Source organism: the organism of the source record quoted next, unplaced genomic scaffold (genome assembly GCF_019419815.1).
Source record: "Pyrus x bretschneideri cultivar Hongxiangsu unplaced genomic scaffold, Pyrus_bretschneideri_v1 Contig16, whole genome shotgun sequence".
In the NCBI taxonomy this organism is placed as follows: Eukaryota; Viridiplantae; Streptophyta; class Magnoliopsida; order Rosales; family Rosaceae; genus Pyrus; species Pyrus x bretschneideri.
In genome coordinates, this window is record NW_025999457.1 from 435,784 (window position 1) to 452,870 (window position 17,087).

A 17,087-nucleotide genomic window follows, 5' to 3' on the forward strand; every position below is an offset into this window, starting at 1 on the left:
ACCGCGAAGAAGAAGTGGACGTGGAAGGCGCCATGGTGACCTGTGAACAGTCATAATCCCTTAATAAGACAGAAGGTTGCTTGGGGCGGAGGCCACGACCAAGGGCAGGTGGTGGGATAGGGTTGACAGGACGGGGAGAAGTAAGAGAAGATGGGGGCGACACAGGTGGTGAGGTAGGCAAGACAGTTGTGGAAGGTGAAGGAGGAGAAGTGTGCGGACTAGAGACGATAGGAGATGAGGGTTCTTGTGGAAAGGTGGTAGAATCTGATATGGCATCGGTGAGGGGAAGAGGAATGACAGGCACAAATTCATCAGGTTGGGTGTCGGGAGGATGATGGGCAAAAGGGAAGATGTGTTCATGAAAAACCACATCACGACTAGTAAAAAATTGATGAGTGTGAAGATTGTAGAGACGATATCCCTTTTGTCCAGAAGGGTAACCAACAAAGAGACACTTGTGAGCCCTAGCATCAAACTTGTGTTTAGGAGAGGTGTGTGTAGCATAACAAAGACACCCAAAGACCCGTAAGTGCATATAAGTGGGGGGGCGTGTGTGGAGCATTTCATAAGGTGTTTTCTTTGATAAAACAATGCTTGGTGTGCGATTGATAAGATAAGTGGCAGTGAGAAGACTTTCTCCCCAAAATTTGAGGGGAAGATTTGCTTGAAAACGAAGTGCGCGACCTACATTAAGGAGGTGTCGATGTTTACGCTCCACCACCCCATTTTGTTGAGGTGTGTGTGGGCAAGTATGTTGAAAAACAGTGCCTGAGTTGTCAAAAAATGAACGCATGGATATGAATTCTGTGCCATTATCAGTGCGTACTTGTTTAACTTGACGCTGAAATTGAGTGTTGACATAAGAAAAAAACAGTTTGATTTTCTCTTGTGTTTCAGATTTTAAATTTATGAGAAAAAGCCAAGTAAATCGGGAGTAATCATCAACTATGGTTAAGAAGTATTTAGCACCTGATGAAGATGGCAAACGATGCGGACCCCAAATATCACAATGTATTAATTCGAAGGGTTGTAGACTAGAAGTAGAACTTAAGGGAAAAGGTAACCTTGTTTGTTTGGCTACTGGACAGACATCACAATGAGAATCAAAATCAAAAGAAATATCAGGAATGGAACTAGATAAGACACGGGCTGGACCAGTGGAAAGGTGTCCAAGGCGTTGGTGCCAGACATTGGATGATGCGGATGTAGAAGCAGCAATGACCCCAGGCTTATTCTGTCGAAAAACGAATTCTTTTGTGACTGGGACTAGATAATACAGGCCATCACGCTCCTTCCCCAATCCAATCATCTTCTTCGTTGCCAAATCCTGTAAGAGACAAAAAGTAGGGAAGAAAATGATCAAACAATTTAATCCCCGAGTAATTTTGCTAACTGACATCAGGTTAACTCGAAAACCAGGAACACAAGGGACATCTTTTAGGTTTAAATTTGGAGTGAGTTTGATTGAACCAAGACAAGAAATTGGTGCTTGTGACCCATTTGGCAGATTGACAGAGGAAGAATGTGGTCTCCTTTTGTCGTGTAAATTAAAAGAAGAAGAGATGTGATCTGTAGCCCCACTGTCAATGATCCAAGATTCTGGACTGTTTGTGGAAAAAGAATAGCAACGTGTATTAGGTGTACCTGCTGCATTTGCAAAAATCTGACTTTTACCATCACCACGAAGAATAGCCTTGATTTGGTTGATCTCATCCATTGTGAATTTCAAACCAACAGGTTCTTTGGTAGTGCTTGACTTGGCCTCTTCGTTGTGGGCATAATTGGCTGCTGCGCGCCTGGCTTTGTTGGGAGGCTTTACGTCCTTCCCGTGAAATTTGTGACCAGGAGGGAATCCGTGAAGGTAAAAACAGTAATCAACTGTATGAGTAGTTCCATCGCAGTAAGTACAATGAAAGTCCTTACCAGTGTTTGCCTTGCCACCATTGTTCGGCTTGCGAGGCTGTTTATTCCAGGTGGTCTTGGATACGTGCATGGCATGTGTATTGTTACTTTCACCACCTTCTGCCACCTCTCTTTGTTTTTCTTCTTGTAAAGTCAAAGAATATACCTTACGAATGTTTGGTAGTGGCTGCATTAAGAGGATTTGCCCACGAACAGCCGAATAAGAGTCATTCAATCCCATGAGAAATTGAATAACCTGTTCCTGTTGTTCTCTTTCATTGATCGCTTTCATCGTTCCACATGTGCAGGCTGGAATGGTATTGTAGGACGCTAGTTCATCCCAAAGTCCCTTGAGTTTGGTATAGTATGCCGATATGGATTGTTGACGCTGTCGATGTTCAATGATCTCTCTTTTAATTTGAAAAATGCGAGAAACATTTCCTTGCGAGAAACGTTCCTTCAAATCCTCCCATATCTCAGAGGGTGAATCCGTGTATAGGACGCTGCTCATCAAATCATTACCAACAGAACTAACGACCCATGAGAGGACCGTATCATTGCACCGTTTCCAAAGGAAATATTTGGCGTCGGTTTTTGGCGGGGCTTCTATCGAACCATCCACAAACCCGAGCTTGTTCTTGGCGCTGAGGCTGATTGTCATCGCACGACTCCATGTGGAATAATTGTCACCATCCAATGGTTTGGAAACGAGGTGTAGACTCGGGTGATCCGAGTGATGAATGTAGAATGGATCAGTGATGTCCATTGTTGTTGTGAGTTGTGGTTTGTGTTTAGAAGTTTCTTCGTCGCTCATGATGAACAACGAGATCTAGCGGAAGTGTTTCAGGCACCAGGAAGGTGCTCTGATACCATGTAAAATGGCGAAGTGTATGTATGTAGAAAGAGTTGCTTTTCAACTGATTTGAACTATCATTCATTACAATACTTATACATAATAATATCAAAACTTTACACCTATACTATATGAGGAGAAAAGCTTTACACCGATGCCACATGCAGCAACAGCACATATGCAGCAATATTAAATCTTCTCTCTGCTGTCCAGGAGCAACAGCTCAGCAGCCACATGCAATCTTCCTTTCCAGAAGTTAATGTCCTCTCTTTAAGGAAACGATGACTACAGATGGAATGATGGCAGTGTGCATGTGGAGCATCAGCACATGGAGGGAATGAATAATTAATACAAGGATTTCAACAGGCGACGACATTGTGGTGCCGGTAAGTGGTGAGTGGCGGGGCCGGGGCTGGAGGGAGAGTTTTGGCGAGGATGGTTTTATTTATAGTAAATGGCCTTTGACTTGGAGATGAAGCAAGGGTTGGAAGTAAGTAAAAGTTGGGCTGGTTTTTCAAGTAGATTAATGAAGAAACACAGTAGTTCTTCTCCTCCCTGTCAGAATCATTGTCAAAACCAATACAGATATTCTATTAGAATCCGGAAAGTGAATATGTTTCCTGTAATATTTCAGCTAATGTTTAAAAATAATCCTTCACCACTAAGGATTAGCGTTCCTCTTCTAATAAGACTCTTATTCACAATGGACTGAAACAGCCGACCTCTAATAACACCTAATCTCATGCTCATACTCTAACAAGCTGAAAGCTTACTCTTTTTTGTTTCACTTTACCACATGTACTTTTTCTTTATGTCTTCACCATATTTTCATTTCTTACTTGTCAAACTCCCGATTATCCGCAGAGTACCAGCGTCATGGTGAAGAAGCAGAAGATGGTAATCGAACAATATATTACCGGCCAGACACCAATTAAGCTTCACAAGGCTTACTCATCTCAAGCCAATAGGACAAACTGACAAAGGGAAAATGCGCCTCTTAACTTTCTGATTAGATCAACTAGTGTTGTATTTTCGGCTGCTGCTGCAATAGCTTCTCTGGTATACCCTTTTGCTACTTGCACCCACAAAAATACTAGGTGATGATGTAAGTCGTTGATGCGAACATTGGCATGGAAGAAGAGTTTGAAGTTGAATTTAAATTTGAAGCTGCCTTACCAATTAGAGGATGTGACAAAATAAAGAAGAAACAATTAGTTCGTTTTCAAAATGCTTTGCTTTGTTGGTTTGTTCTGACATTTTGAGTGTTTCTTGATTGCTAACCGTTGTTTGTGTGACGACTCTGCATTGTATTTCAAATGATTCAAAAAATAAACAGTTTTTGTGTTTAAAAATAAAAGATTTAACAATTTTTTGAATTAGATTTAACGGTTAAAACACTCGTATCATTAAATGGTACGTAACATTGCATTGTATTAATTTGCTTTTGTTGGGCCTTGGGCCCTTATATGTACCGAGAGAAAATTGCTTGGCCCAACCGTGTCTTTTCCTTTCCCGGGGGAGGAAGGAGAAGACGACGTGTCATTGAGTATTACAGACTGGAAATTCAACGGTTGCAAATTTGCAATCAGAAATCCGACGCCAAATCTGAGTCGGTAATCTCAGATTTCAGTGTAGTTGACTATATAAAGCAGAGTCTCTTCAAACGAAGAAGCAGAAGGTCGTTTTTGTCTGCGGCTTTACTGCGTCTTTACTGCGTCGTTCGAGCTAGGGTTCCTCCTCCGATCTGCGGAAGTCAAATCCACCATGTCCACCCACTCAAAATCCAGCGTTTACATAGGTCTGTCATCCATCCGTTCTTTCTAATTCGTCGCACAATATTTGCTTCTGATTTATTCAATTCAAGGAAAATTGTTCGTAGCTCAAAGTCCCTAAACAAATTTAAAAACAGTGTGGTTAAAATTGTGGTTTTGGGCGTCACTGAAAATTTCCCAAATTTAGAATTTAGTTTGAAAGGATTTTTTTGGCTGAATGAATCTTGCAGGGAATTGTTTTGTTTTATATTTGATGAGGAATTAATTTTTCAGAATAATTGGTGTACCCCTCTGCTTTTATTTTGTTTAAGTTTGATGGTGATATGCATGATTAGATGAGTTTTATTTTAACAGGTAATTTGGACGAGCGAGTGAGTGATAGAGTTTTGTATGATATTCTCATTCAGGCAGGGAGGGTGGTGGACCTGCACATTCCACGAGACAAAGACACCGATAAGCCTAAAGGTTTTGCTTTTGCAGAATATGAATCTGAGGAGATTGCTGACTATGCTGTTAGGCTCTTCACTGGTCTTGTCACTCTCTACAATCGGACACTCAAGTTTGCGGTATATTGTTTCTCTCCCTTGAAATGCTTCTGTGATGTTTCTTTTGCTGTGTTGAATTCCTTGTTGGCTTTGATAAGTTGTGTGAAATTAGAGTTATATAGCATGTGGATACCGTGACGCTCTCTCTGGATATTTAACTTCTTATTAAGATTCTTGACATTGACACATGGTTTTTGGCTCACAGATATCTGGGCAAGACAAGCCCTCGCATAATACTACTTCTATGGTGACATCCACACACAATTTTCCTCACAAACTGAGGTCCGCCCCTGTACCAATTAACAGTATGGAAAACTCTCCGAATACCGTGGGTTTATCGACACCCAGAATTTCAGACTATCCCCCAGGTGATGTGTTTTCTCTCTTCTTTTGTTTCATTTCCTTGGGTTTCTGTTTTTTTTTTTTCTTTTTTTTTTTTTTGTTTAGTCAGAATTTCTACCGGCTGTTTTGATTATTTCATACTTGCTGAAACATTCTTTTTTATTCAGAGCCCACTCCCCCTGGTGTAAATAACCAATCTAATGGGTATGGATTACATTTCAATGGCAACAATTACGATTATAGTCGAAGAGTTATTGGGGCAACACTGGATACCATTAGTCGCACTAGGTCACGCCGCTATGATATGAGCAACCCAATCTCCTATCCTTCTTACTAGAATTTAATATGAAGATGAATAGGTATCAGACCTTTTCCGTTGGGGTATTTAATGGGTAAATGGAAGTAAGCTAGTTTGTTTTGTCAATGCTCACTATGCCAATTCATAGGTGTATTCAGGTATGTATATTTGTTGTGCTTCCCATGTTTAGACTTGAGAAGTGGTGGTTCTGTTTGCTGTAGTTGTTGTAGTTTCATTATTTAATAGTACGATGCTTATCTTCAGAAGGCTGACACTGAACTTTGGAATTCGATGATTTGTTAAAAACCCCGCTACAAAACCTCTGTACATTAATATCTTCTTAATGTTAGAAATTTTTTTTTTTTCATATTTGTTCTTAGTTCTTGTTTATAATTGTTGACATTTTAATCAAAGTTTGATGGAGTTCCATTTAGATTGTGAGACTGTTACACTGTGTTCTAAATAACGAGTTTGTAGAAGTAATTTGGTTTGCTGTGCATATATATGCACTCCATGTTCATGCATGTAAGCCCAATATCTATACACGGTGATCCTATATTGTGTTGTATTGGTAGTGTGTATTCTCTCTATGGAATGCGATGATGCTTGTTAGATGTTTGCTGGTTGGTGTATGATCTGACTTGTGGACCAATTGACTTTACAAAACTCACTGAGACTTTCAAAAGCAATGGCATGTCTCATTGTGCTTTGATCAATCAGTGAAATTTTTTCTTTTCCATAGATTTATGCTCTGCAAAGTAGTTACAGTGTGTTTGTTAGACCTAGAGTAGCTGAGTTTAGGTTTCTGCTGCTCCCATTCTCTGTATTTTGATTGTTAACATGGACTAATGTGGAGGCTAAGGTGCTCCAGTTTTTTGAGTGACTGCATCCAAAACCTACAGAAACACTACCACAACAGCATTAAGGAACTGTAAGCTCCTTGATGCTGTTATGGTAGTGTTTCTGTAGGTTTTGGATATCAGAGTTTCCATATATGAAATGCTTCATTGGTTACAAAGCATCTAGGTCTAGAAGGGAATTCCTGTTGAAATAGCATCCTTTGGTAGTGTTTTTGCTGCTTTTGAGTGTATTTTGTTTGGGGCTTAAGCGTCTAGGTTGTTTACTTAGTATTTATATTCGAATTAATAGTAAAGGATCCGGTTTCTCATATGGGCTGTATATTTGTTGTACCCTCTAGTTGGTCATAGTTTTTTCACTTCTCCCCTCTACGTGCCTTGAGGTCGGCAGCTTTTTCATTCCATTCCAATCTTACGTACCAAATGAGCCCTCAATGTGGTGCATATGCATGGGTTCTCTAGCTGGTGGCATGGCGCCACTCCGTAACAGAATTGGAGTAAAAAGCTTTACTGTTGTTACGAATGAAATGGATAGGGCTGCCGTGTCTTCTTTGCAGATTGATCAAGTGACTGGACGCTGTAAAATCTGATCTGGCATTGTTGATTTTTGATGTCGAAGCATGCATGTTCACATCAGTGTGCTAAATGTGCTCATGCATACCATCGTAATCAGAAGAGGATTACATAGAACGGTAGACAAGCACGTCCTTTACCCGTGCATAACATGTGCACGCTTCTATCACTGGGATAGGTATCGTTTACATGCTATGCTTCTCTCGTATAAATGATTATCACGGAAGAATGATAGAATGTTAGTGAGAAACACTGGCTGTTTGGTAGGAGGGGCAATATCTGATCAACGGAAATACGAGGCAGGTAGGTGTTGTCAGTAAGGGTAGGTTCGGTTTGGTTTTGTTCATTTTTTTTCGGTTTTTATTAGGTTCCGTTTAATTTCGATTTTGTTTTTTGTTTTTGGCTCAACTTAAGTGTTCGGTTCAGTCTTTTTTATAAAACTTATTTTATATTTTATTTTTTTAAATTTGAAAATTGGTCTATGCTCTACAACTTTGCTTACAGATTTTTCATTTCAAAGAAAGTAAAGGAAGAAAAAAAAAGGAGAGGGAAAGAAGATGCAAGAAGAAACAAAGAGAAAAAAAGATGCAGGGAGGGTCGGGTGGGGAGAAAAAAAAAAAGGAAGAAAGCAGAAGGTTAGATGGGGAGAAAAAAATGGAAGAAAGAAGAGGGTTGGGTTGGGAGAAGAAAAAGGACTTGGATTATGGGTTAATGATCGGCCTAAAACAAAAGCTTAAAACTTGGGTCTAAATGTAAATTGGGCTTGCTATATATACACTTAAATATTAAATAAATAAACTTAGTTATATTTAATTTGATTCGGTTTGGCTCGGTTTGGTTTGGTTTTTGAATCACCAAAATCGAAACCGAAACAGTAATTTTTGGTTCGGCTCAGTTTTCTTACTTCTGTTTGGGGGTGTTTGTTGGGTTAGGGTTTTTGTTTGGGGGTGTTTGTTGGGTTAGGGTTTTTTCGATTTCGGTTTGGTTCTTTTTCGGTTATCGGGTTTTCCAACCCACCCCTAGTTGTTAGTCGCATGAAGCACGGTGACCTTCCAGTTAAAATATAGCATGGCATACGATGATTCATGTTATCGTGCTATGTATATGCAAAAGAATTTGAATGTGTGTTTTTACAAGTCGAGTCACGGGTGGTATGGGAATGAAGCACTGAAACCTAGCTGTTATATTGAACTTGATGGTGCAGGTTCTCCATGAAGATTCTTGAAACAGAAATGCAAGCAAACTATTAAAGTCTTGAAAGTTTGCAAATTGCCTGGGACTGGCAAACTAAGAAATAATAACTTATTCCGTGTGCGACCGGATACGTGATTAATTTATTTATTTTCCTTTTCATTTGACAAAAGATATTTTACAGAATAAACTACATTTTGTCTTATTAAGTTTTCGTCCAATTTCAAAGTTAATACATCTTTCAAAATTTTCAATTTCATATGACAACTCTTCCTTTTGCACCAGTATCGTGCAATCGTTAGGCAATCTGTGAGATTGACCGTTAAGTGTTAATGCGGCAAGCGTAGAGCTCACATTTAAGAAACAAAAATTATTTAATAAAGTAACAATATTATTACAAGAACCGTGAGCTACGCTGCAACAAATTGCTGTCAAATATAACACATCATTGCGAAGATCACTATACATTATTTTGCAGACTTGTGTATTGACATGAATGCAATCCCCCAATGACTCGGAAAAATGGAAAGTCACCATCGGATAAAATGACCGTCAAGTGTCACAAAATTAGCATAAGAAGCTGTTTCCGTAAGTTTTAATCGAAAGTATCAATTTCTAACATTTCACCCTAACCTACGTATACGACACATTTGGATTCAATTCTCGTCCATAGAAAGTCCCAGGCAATCTGTGTTCATACTCGAAGCAAACTATTGTTTATCGGGTTGAAGGAAACCTAAAAAGCATTGATCAATGCTCATACTAGTTGGAGATTTTATCAGCAGACGCTGGAACCTTAACAGCTGGGGTGGAAGAGCTAGCACAAGCCTCTTCTGCTGCATAATGTTTGCGTAATCTCTCCTGAAGGGCACGTACACGATCCTCAGTCTTGCGAAGCCTTCTCCATCTGTAGGTACCCCAGAGAGCAAAACCACCGTATACAACAATGTAGGAAGCCCAAACGTAAGGATAGGTCTCTGCATGCTCTTTGATTTGCCGGTACTTTGCTTCCACAGCTCCTCTCAAACCGGCAGCATCTTGGGGACCTGTGGTTTGCTGCAATACTTTTCCCTTTTCCTCGGTTCCCATTCCTCAATCTTTACACGCAATTTCGCAATCGAAATCCCTGCAACAATGGACATACAACAGAGACCTTATACCTTGGATTCGAAATTGGAGCACCCTGAATAGCCATCTATATTACAATACCATGTTAACACGATCGGAAGAATAATGTGACCATGTTAATCAGCACCGATTATCTTTGAAAAACATGCACAAATACAACCGGTTACAAACTCCAAATCAAAAATAGAAACACTGCACCAACAATAAGCCGAATATACACCACGATTAGTCCCCCTTGATTGACTACTTAGTGTTCCTTAAGTACCATTTCTTATTAAACATTCGTAGCAGAGACGAAAATGCTCTGTTGGATGTGTGGGCACACGAGAAAGAACATAATTAAGAACGAGGATATCTGAGATAAAATAAGAGTGCCGCAATTGGAGATCAAATGAGAGAAAAACAATTTAGGTGGTGTGGACATGTGAATATGCTCCAGTTAGAAGATGCGATAGAAGATGCAATAATGTGGTAGAGGCTCAAGGAAAAGGGGTTGCGGAAGACCTAGAAAGACTTGGAAAGAGACTCTAAGAAAATACATAGAGTATTTGGAGCTAACAGAAGATTTGGTGCAAAACCGAGCTAGATTCATAGAGTCGAACCCACTTAATGGGTCCATCAGTGCGTGTTTCGCATTACCTTTCTAAACAACAAGTCCACAACCAAAGTAAAAGATAACATTCTGAAATTCACAAAATTACAAAATCGAGTGTTGAACATCAGACAATCAGATCAATCTAAAGAAATGAAAATATATATTTTGTCCATTCGGATCACAAACACGAACGAAAATTCCAAATACTGCAAGTCGAGACATTGCATTTGTCAATATATTATCAGATTGCAGTAGAGAACACAACCATCCAGATCAAACAATCCACCAATTAGCTTCGAAGAATAAAAAATTTGAAGTCTGTAGATATACCCAGATGAAGAAATCCAATGAAAAATGGAAATCGAGTTCAGAAAGTAAAATTAGAATTAAGAGTTTACCAGGCAATGGTGGAAACGTTGAGAATCTTGAGAGATTTGCAAACAAGAAAGAGGAGGAGGAAGCCAAGGGTTTAAGACCCTAAAACCCCAGAAAACAATCTGGGCTTCGGATGAAACGACATGTCGTGATGGGCCTGTTGCTCAGTCTAAGGTTTGAACCCAACGTGTTAGTGAATCTCACTAGAGGTGCATCCGGTTCCAATCGGTTTGGTTTTTTGCCGAAATCGGATATCAAACCGAAATCAAGGTTCCGTTTGGTATGGTTTAATTTTTTTGTTTTTTTTCGATTCGGTTCAAAGTTGATTTTGGTTTCGTTTCGGTTTGAGTTTTTTTATTTTAATTTTGAAAATTATAGTTTTGTTTTAAAAAAAAAAAAATTTGAAAATTGAGAGAGTCAGAGACTCAGAGGAGAGGTGGTTAAGCCACGGCTGAGTTGAGCAACATGTGCACACACATCACAGATGGGCAAGTTTATGGTGTTGTGTAGAAGAAAGCCAAGACACTTAAGGTGTTGTGTGCAAAGCTTTATGAGATAGAGAGGTCTAGACTTCACGCCAATCGAACAAGACTCCGATCTCAACAGGTATGTGTGATATCTGATAAATTTAGTTGATAAAATTTGTTTTGGCTTTGCTTTCAAGATCGATATGGTGCTCATATCCTTGAACGGATTGGTAGTGGGGATAGATCTGAACGCATCCATATATACAATTGTTTTCAAGGACGTGTAACTGATCACCGTGTTGGAATCACACATCATTCGATAAACGATGTGATGCAGGGAAAGAATCTGGATGTATTTATTGATGCGCTTCTTTTTTTTTTTTTTTTTTTTGAACTATTGATGCCCTTCTTTTGCAAGAAGAAATGGATGCAATTACTTCTTTCAGTTGTTGGCAGTGAAAACTTGACGACTAACAATGGTATACTATACTATGGTTTTGTGCTCAGATTAACCGTTTTTGGTGAACAATAACTAGTGCTTTCGGCTAGCATCTTTACCATGCAGTTGTACACTTCAGCCGTAGTATACTAGCACCATATTTTTATATGCCCTAGCATTCGTGTATTTATACACTTTTGTCAATTTCGTACCAATTAAATTGTGTTGCATGCCAATTTCTTAAATGTACGAAATGATATATTTTTCATTCATGCACCTATTCAACGAGTAAAGTAGTGCAACCAAATATGATTCTCAACTTACGTTTGGTAACCATTTCTTCTGTTTCCCTGGTGATATGGGGTATCGCGGATGCCTGTATCACGATGGCTATGGAAGTTTAATTTGCTAGCGCATTGGACTTTAAATTGAATATGTTGCAAGTTTTGCCTTTTCTTTTTTTCTTGCGTGCTTCCCTTTTGCAGTACTGCAAACAGTGACACATGAAAATCCAAAATCTTTGATCTCATAAGCTGCTGCTCTTTGCGAGCATATTTTGAGTTCACACGGCGGCGATGAAACAAGTCAGTCGATTGTTAAGGAAGGAGAGGAGATTAAATTGATTCAGGAGAGTTACGATGAGAATTCGAGTTCGGATTCTTTGGTTCATGTGAGTAGTAGTAGTCAGAGCATTAGCAGAACTGAGGAGTCGAAGATTAGAGTTAAGGATGATATTCATCATGGTAAATTTGAAGCTGTGTTGGTGTCGATTGCACTCTCCATCGGCGGCGCTCTTCCTCTCAAACTTCTGGGGAGTTATCCGGAAAGTATCGGATTCGGCTCCAATGGCTCTGTCCATCTTGATGGTAATTCTTGAATTTAGAAGTTCAGATCATCTAATTCCCAAATCCAACTAAGAAAGGAGAAAATACATACAAACCCCCCGATTACTTAGAAAGAGAAGTATCAAAGAGACCAATGCATACATACATGCACTAGCTTTTTAAAATTAGGTGTCTCTCTTTTTCCAATGTTATATTTTAAAAAGTGACACGCTTCACTACTGATGTCGTTATTTTTTTTTTCCATATAACTTTTATTATGGATAACTAAGTCAATATGTTTTTTTGTTTTAACTACAATAATAATCTCTCTAAAATTATAAAATTTGTTTGATCCTAAGATTATGACTATAGAAAGAAAGAAAAAGAAACGGAACCATATAGAGAAGGAAGAGAAACTCTTTGACACTGAGTCTGGCACATGAAAATCCAAAAGCTTAATTAGATCTCACAAGCTGCTCCTCTTTGTGAGCCTGAGATCATCATCTAATTTTTCAACTACGACCATCATCTACATACCACATCAAACTAGGAAACCAGAAACACACAGAAATATCCCTTCCATTTCGTGGTGAGATATATCATATAGATAGACCCCCCGTTTCCCTTCGGGAACAACAGAAATGGATGGTTATCTACAATTAATATAAGCCCCCCTGATTAATGAGGTCTCCATTCAACTTCTGTAGCTCCCTGCAAAGAATGCCAAGGGTCCTACAATAGCGCCATTTATGTACGTTGCAGGCTCCGAATGGCTGTAATCGCCGCGATCATCTGGGAATCCATCGTTCTGGTTTGGACCTCCAACAACGGCTCCAACTAAGATGTTGGGATTTGGGTTTAGCGAATAGAAGAAGGGTTGGAAACCACCATCGCAACCTATGCTCTGGCGATGGCTTGTCAATGAAGGCAATGAGGATCCTCTGTGGTGAATTCTCTTGGGATAGTAGGGGCCATACCCTACCATGTAGGACATCTTCAGAGGGTTTACCCCTAATATGTAGTCCACCTAAAAATTTCAATAAAATATCAGCCCCTATATAAAATCACAAATGTATATGTCTATTTATACGATAATGATTTTTTGCTAGACTTAATTATCATGTCCAATTGAAATTGTAAGTAAACACTCGGACGTAATTAACATGATCATTTGTACAAATTTACAGTATGACATTGTCATGCAGGATTAAGTGATGTACCTGTTGTTTTGCAAGGTTTCTTAAGGCCATCGGAGTGACAACGAGGTTACCACAGTCAAACGTGAGCTTTCTAGCAGCCATGTACTTGGCATAGGTAGTAAGCAAGAATGTTATTGAGGTCACATATTGGAGGTTACTTCCAGGCAGCTTGTATATGAGCCCTCCTATAATTTAAACGGTTATGCATAGTTAGGAAAAAATGTATTTTACACTCCTCTGTAACGGAAAAACGAGGGAGGAAAAAGACACGATAACGATTTTAAATTGCTAATAATAATTTCTTACTAAACATTCCGTATTTGATATTTAAATCTATACTTGTTGAGATTTTGGCAGGCCAAGACTTGGTTGAAGTGATGAAACCAATAGTGCAAACAACTATGTTTACCTTGTGTATATTGAGTACTTGAAGAGGGTGAGTTCGGCAAAATCCGACACATAAATTGCTCAGCTTCTTGTTTATATGGCTCAAAGTTCTTGTCGTTAGTCAAGAGTGCTCTCTAGAAATAAATAAGCCACTTTATCATTTTAAAGTTAAAACAAAGTATGAAAACTAAAAACGAATCATTATTAAGTGGGCCCTTGATAGAAAAATTCTATTAAAATAAGGTGGAAAGAGGTTGATGATGAGCATGGAATTTTACCCTTGATAGTAAAACATAAGCACCAGCAAATTTGTTGTCCCAGCTGAAAATGTCCGTTGAATCACTGGCTCCCAAGGATTTTATAAAATTGTAATAATAAAGTTCATTAGTTGCTCTAAAAAGCCATGCAGCTCCCCACAGCAGCTCATCCTGAAATTAAATTATTATTTTTTCACCAAAGTAGAAAGATCAATAAATTAACAAAGGTCGACAAAAATAGAAATAAATTAACAAATAAAAAAGTAATGTAAAATATAGTAAGGATAAATATGTCACCTACATTATATCCTGAATATGAGCAATAAAATGGGCAGACTGCAGACCCAAGGGAATCACTGTATGCACCTCGGTACTGAATTGCAAATTGCATCACGTTCCTGGCCGTGTTGAGCAGCAACTTTGAATATTTTGGGTCAACCCTCCGGAAAACTAAAGAAGCGGCCGCTAATGCAGCGGCTGTCTCTCCCGCAACATCCGAGCCCGGGTTGCTTGGTGAGACTGAGTACACGGTTCTGGTAGTGTCCATGTCTTCGGGCCTCTCCCAACATTTATGGTCTACGTTAGGGTCACCAACCCCAACGTAGAGTCTGCCGGGTGTTTGCCTAGCACACTTTATAAGGTAATCTGTGGCCCACCGAATTGCCTCGCGGGTTTCTGGTAACTGAGGGCCCATGCGCTTGCCATATTCAAGTGCTCCCCATGACAGCATTGTGGTGGTGAATGCCATTGGGAAGTTGAACTTGACATTGTCTCCAGCGTCATAGTATCCTCCAGTTAAGTCCACCTGCAAAAATTGATGCAAATATTTTCATATAGGTAGAATGTTCATGTTAGTCTCCAACACAAATTTTTGTCGACACAATAATATTTGGCACACAAGACACAAAATAATTTCTCGTTCCTGACTTTTTAGTATTTTTTTAGAATTTTAAAAAAATCAATTTTCTTTTTTATAATACGATATCATCGATGTGTTGATATCTTAAGTCAATTACACATTATCATGTACAAAGGATTTACAACATATAATAATGCATCGTGTGATTTATTTGAGATACCGATAAAATACACATGTTAAAATAAATTTATTTTGTACAAACATAGTAGATAAAAAGAAAAAAGGAAAATCAAAGAGCTTGTTTTCATTACATCCACCATTCCTTTTCTTTTACATCTACCTTTTTTTGTTAAGAAATCATTTGAGCTCCCAAATTTAGTAAAATGAAGCTTAAACTATAAGCTTTCTTAGGATGTGCATATATCATCAAAGAAAATTATATTGAAATTCGGAAGGTTTTATTTGCACTCATATTTTTCTTTTCTTTTTGTTCGTCTAATTTACATATGCCTAGCTTATCATCTTTGCACATATATAGCTAGCACAAAACTAGTTGATGATAGTGATACTCCAAGCATTATCCATTGAAACAATACTTTCAGATCAAAATTTTAAATCACACGATGTAAGAGCATATTTATACATTTCACGTCACTTTAATATATATGGTGAATGTCTTAATTTATTAAAATTTATTATTTATCAAAAAAATACTTTTAACCTAAAACACAGTTAAGCATTTTAACGTTCCCGCCCTCTTGCCGCCCATCCACCACATTACTACTTACAGGATTTCTCACATGTGCGGTTGACTATAGCATCACCTTCCCTTCCCTCCCTAACTTACAGAGACCACATTACAAATAGTGCAAATAGGTTTGCATGCATGAGAGGTAAGGTAATGTCCCAGAAATTGAGCATCTATAGTGAACTTAATTAAAAATAATAATAATAATATATATATATATATATATATATATATATAAATCAAAACACAATGCAGTAATTAAATATGTATGTACAGCATATTTACATATGCCTGACGACCATCGGAGAGTCCAGAATTGGACCTCCATGTGATTTGCTGGGCAGCGCCGGCGGGGAGCCTCCCTGACCTTTGTCCCTGGAAGAAGAGTAAGGACTTTGCCAGGGCCTCTCTGTAATTAGGGTTGCCTGCAGCTAGGACTTGGACACTACTACTAATACTACTGCCCAATATAACAAAGAGAGAGATGAAGATGCTTAATGATAGTCTCATTGCCATTGGTACTTAATATTAAGCACCCAATGAGTAATGCGATATTGAGATTAGTTCATGACTTTATGTCGATTGAGATGCCTTTAAATAGGGGCGGGAAAGACCAGTCACCATTCCGCAAATTCTGGCCTTTTCTTCTTCCTTCATTCCCCCTTTCTTTACGTGTATATATATATTATATTGTATATGGTATTAAATATAACATTATGTTTACATAAAAGCATATATTTGCTATAGAATTCATTATCTACAAAATTCGATATTACAGTTTCTTACAAATGAAAAGAAATACCACTAAACAATAGTATTAATTAAATGAAATATAATATTTTGCTTATTTCGTTTCCTTTTTTTACCTTAAAGAATTAAACAACATTTACAAGGAGGAACAAAACGGTGGCGTGTTGCAAAGTAATATATCTTATTCAACCTTTGATCTTCTTTTTCAAGCACGCACCATAAAAGTAAGGCCCTATGCCTCGTTATGCATTTTAAGTGAGAATCGTTATGACAGTGAGTTCAAAATTTAATTATTTTGACTGATTTACTGTGTAAATATTCTACCTTTAAATGAAAGATCGTAGTATAAAAAAACAAAACCTAAGTCATTATTACCCATCTGTTGGTAGTGTGATGAATATATAATTTATTTTTATTTTTAACAAAATTACCTAATTAATTAGTCTACTCCAAATCTATGAGAAATTGAGTATAACACTAATGCAGTCAAACATGTTATTTATTTGATCTTGTCCCTTGTTTCGGATGGTAACCCACCATATTGAGCATAAAATGTGGATTCATAATAATTTGTTGAAGCGTAACTAAATCAGCAGATGAATTCCTATCAATACTCCGAATTAAGTCCTAACTACTACTTTACCATCATTAACTATGATTAAATTACAAACATCATTATCATGCATGGCATGCATTTGGGCCCAGTTTCTCTTAACCAGTGGTCCA

The 17,087-nt window shown here is 38.2% G+C and overlaps 3 protein-coding genes across 3 annotated transcripts; 1 reads left to right on the forward strand and 2 right to left on the reverse strand.

Moving 5' to 3' along the window:
• The first annotated feature begins 4,293 nt into the window (after positions 1-4,293).
• LOC108866635 (RNA-binding protein 7) lies at positions 4,294-5,751 on the forward strand. The gene is made up of 4 exons (XM_048580743.1): positions 4,294-4,553; positions 4,882-5,093; positions 5,278-5,440; positions 5,582-5,751. The coding sequence occupies exons 1-4, from the start codon at positions 4,520-4,522 to the stop codon at positions 5,749-5,751; spliced, it is 579 nt and encodes a 192-aa protein (XP_048436700.1). The 5' UTR covers positions 4,294-4,519.
• A 3,117-nt stretch (positions 5,752-8,868) lies between these two features.
• LOC125475688 lies at positions 8,869-9,494 on the reverse strand. Its single transcript, XM_048580744.1, has one exon. It carries the CDS (start codon positions 9,420-9,422, stop codon positions 9,096-9,098), a length of 327 nt encoding a protein of 108 aa, XP_048436701.1. The 5' UTR covers positions 9,423-9,494; the 3' UTR covers positions 8,869-9,095.
• Positions 9,495-12,560: 3,066 nt separating this feature from the next.
• LOC103956569 (endoglucanase 3) lies at positions 12,561-16,135 on the reverse strand. Its single transcript, XM_048580745.1, has 6 exons — positions 15,897-16,135; positions 14,306-14,809; positions 14,026-14,175; positions 13,770-13,881; positions 13,382-13,545; positions 12,561-13,188 (listed from the first exon to the last, which is right to left on the reverse strand). Exons 1-6 carry the CDS (start codon positions 16,125-16,127, stop codon positions 12,856-12,858), a joined length of 1,494 nt encoding a protein of 497 aa, XP_048436702.1. The 5' UTR covers positions 16,128-16,135; the 3' UTR covers positions 12,561-12,855.
• Positions 16,136-17,087: the final 952 nt, after the last annotated feature.

Coding starts and splice junctions, on each gene's coding strand:
- LOC108866635 (XM_048580743.1), top strand. CDS start 4,520: ATGTCCACCCACTCAAAATCCAGCGTTTACATAG. Junction 4,554..4,881: donor AAAATCCAGCGTTTACATAG/GTCTGTCATCCA, acceptor TTATTTTAACAG/GTAATTTGGACGAGCGAGTG. Junction 5,094..5,277: donor ATCGGACACTCAAGTTTGCG/GTATATTGTTTC, acceptor TTTGGCTCACAG/ATATCTGGGCAAGACAAGCC.
- LOC125475688 (XM_048580744.1), bottom strand. CDS start 9,422: ATGGGAACCGAGGAAAAGGGAAAAGTATTGCAGCAAACCACAGGTCCC.
- LOC103956569 (XM_048580745.1), bottom strand. CDS start 16,127: ATGGCAATGAGACTATCATTAAGCATCTTCATCTCTCTCTTTGTTATA. Junction 14,176..14,305: donor GCTCATATTCAGGATATAAT/GTAGGTGACATA, acceptor ATTTAATTTCAG/GATGAGCTGCTGTGGGGAGC. Junction 13,546..13,769: donor AAGTACTCAATATACACAAG/GTAAACATAGTT, acceptor TTTAAATTATAG/GAGGGCTCATATACAAGCTG.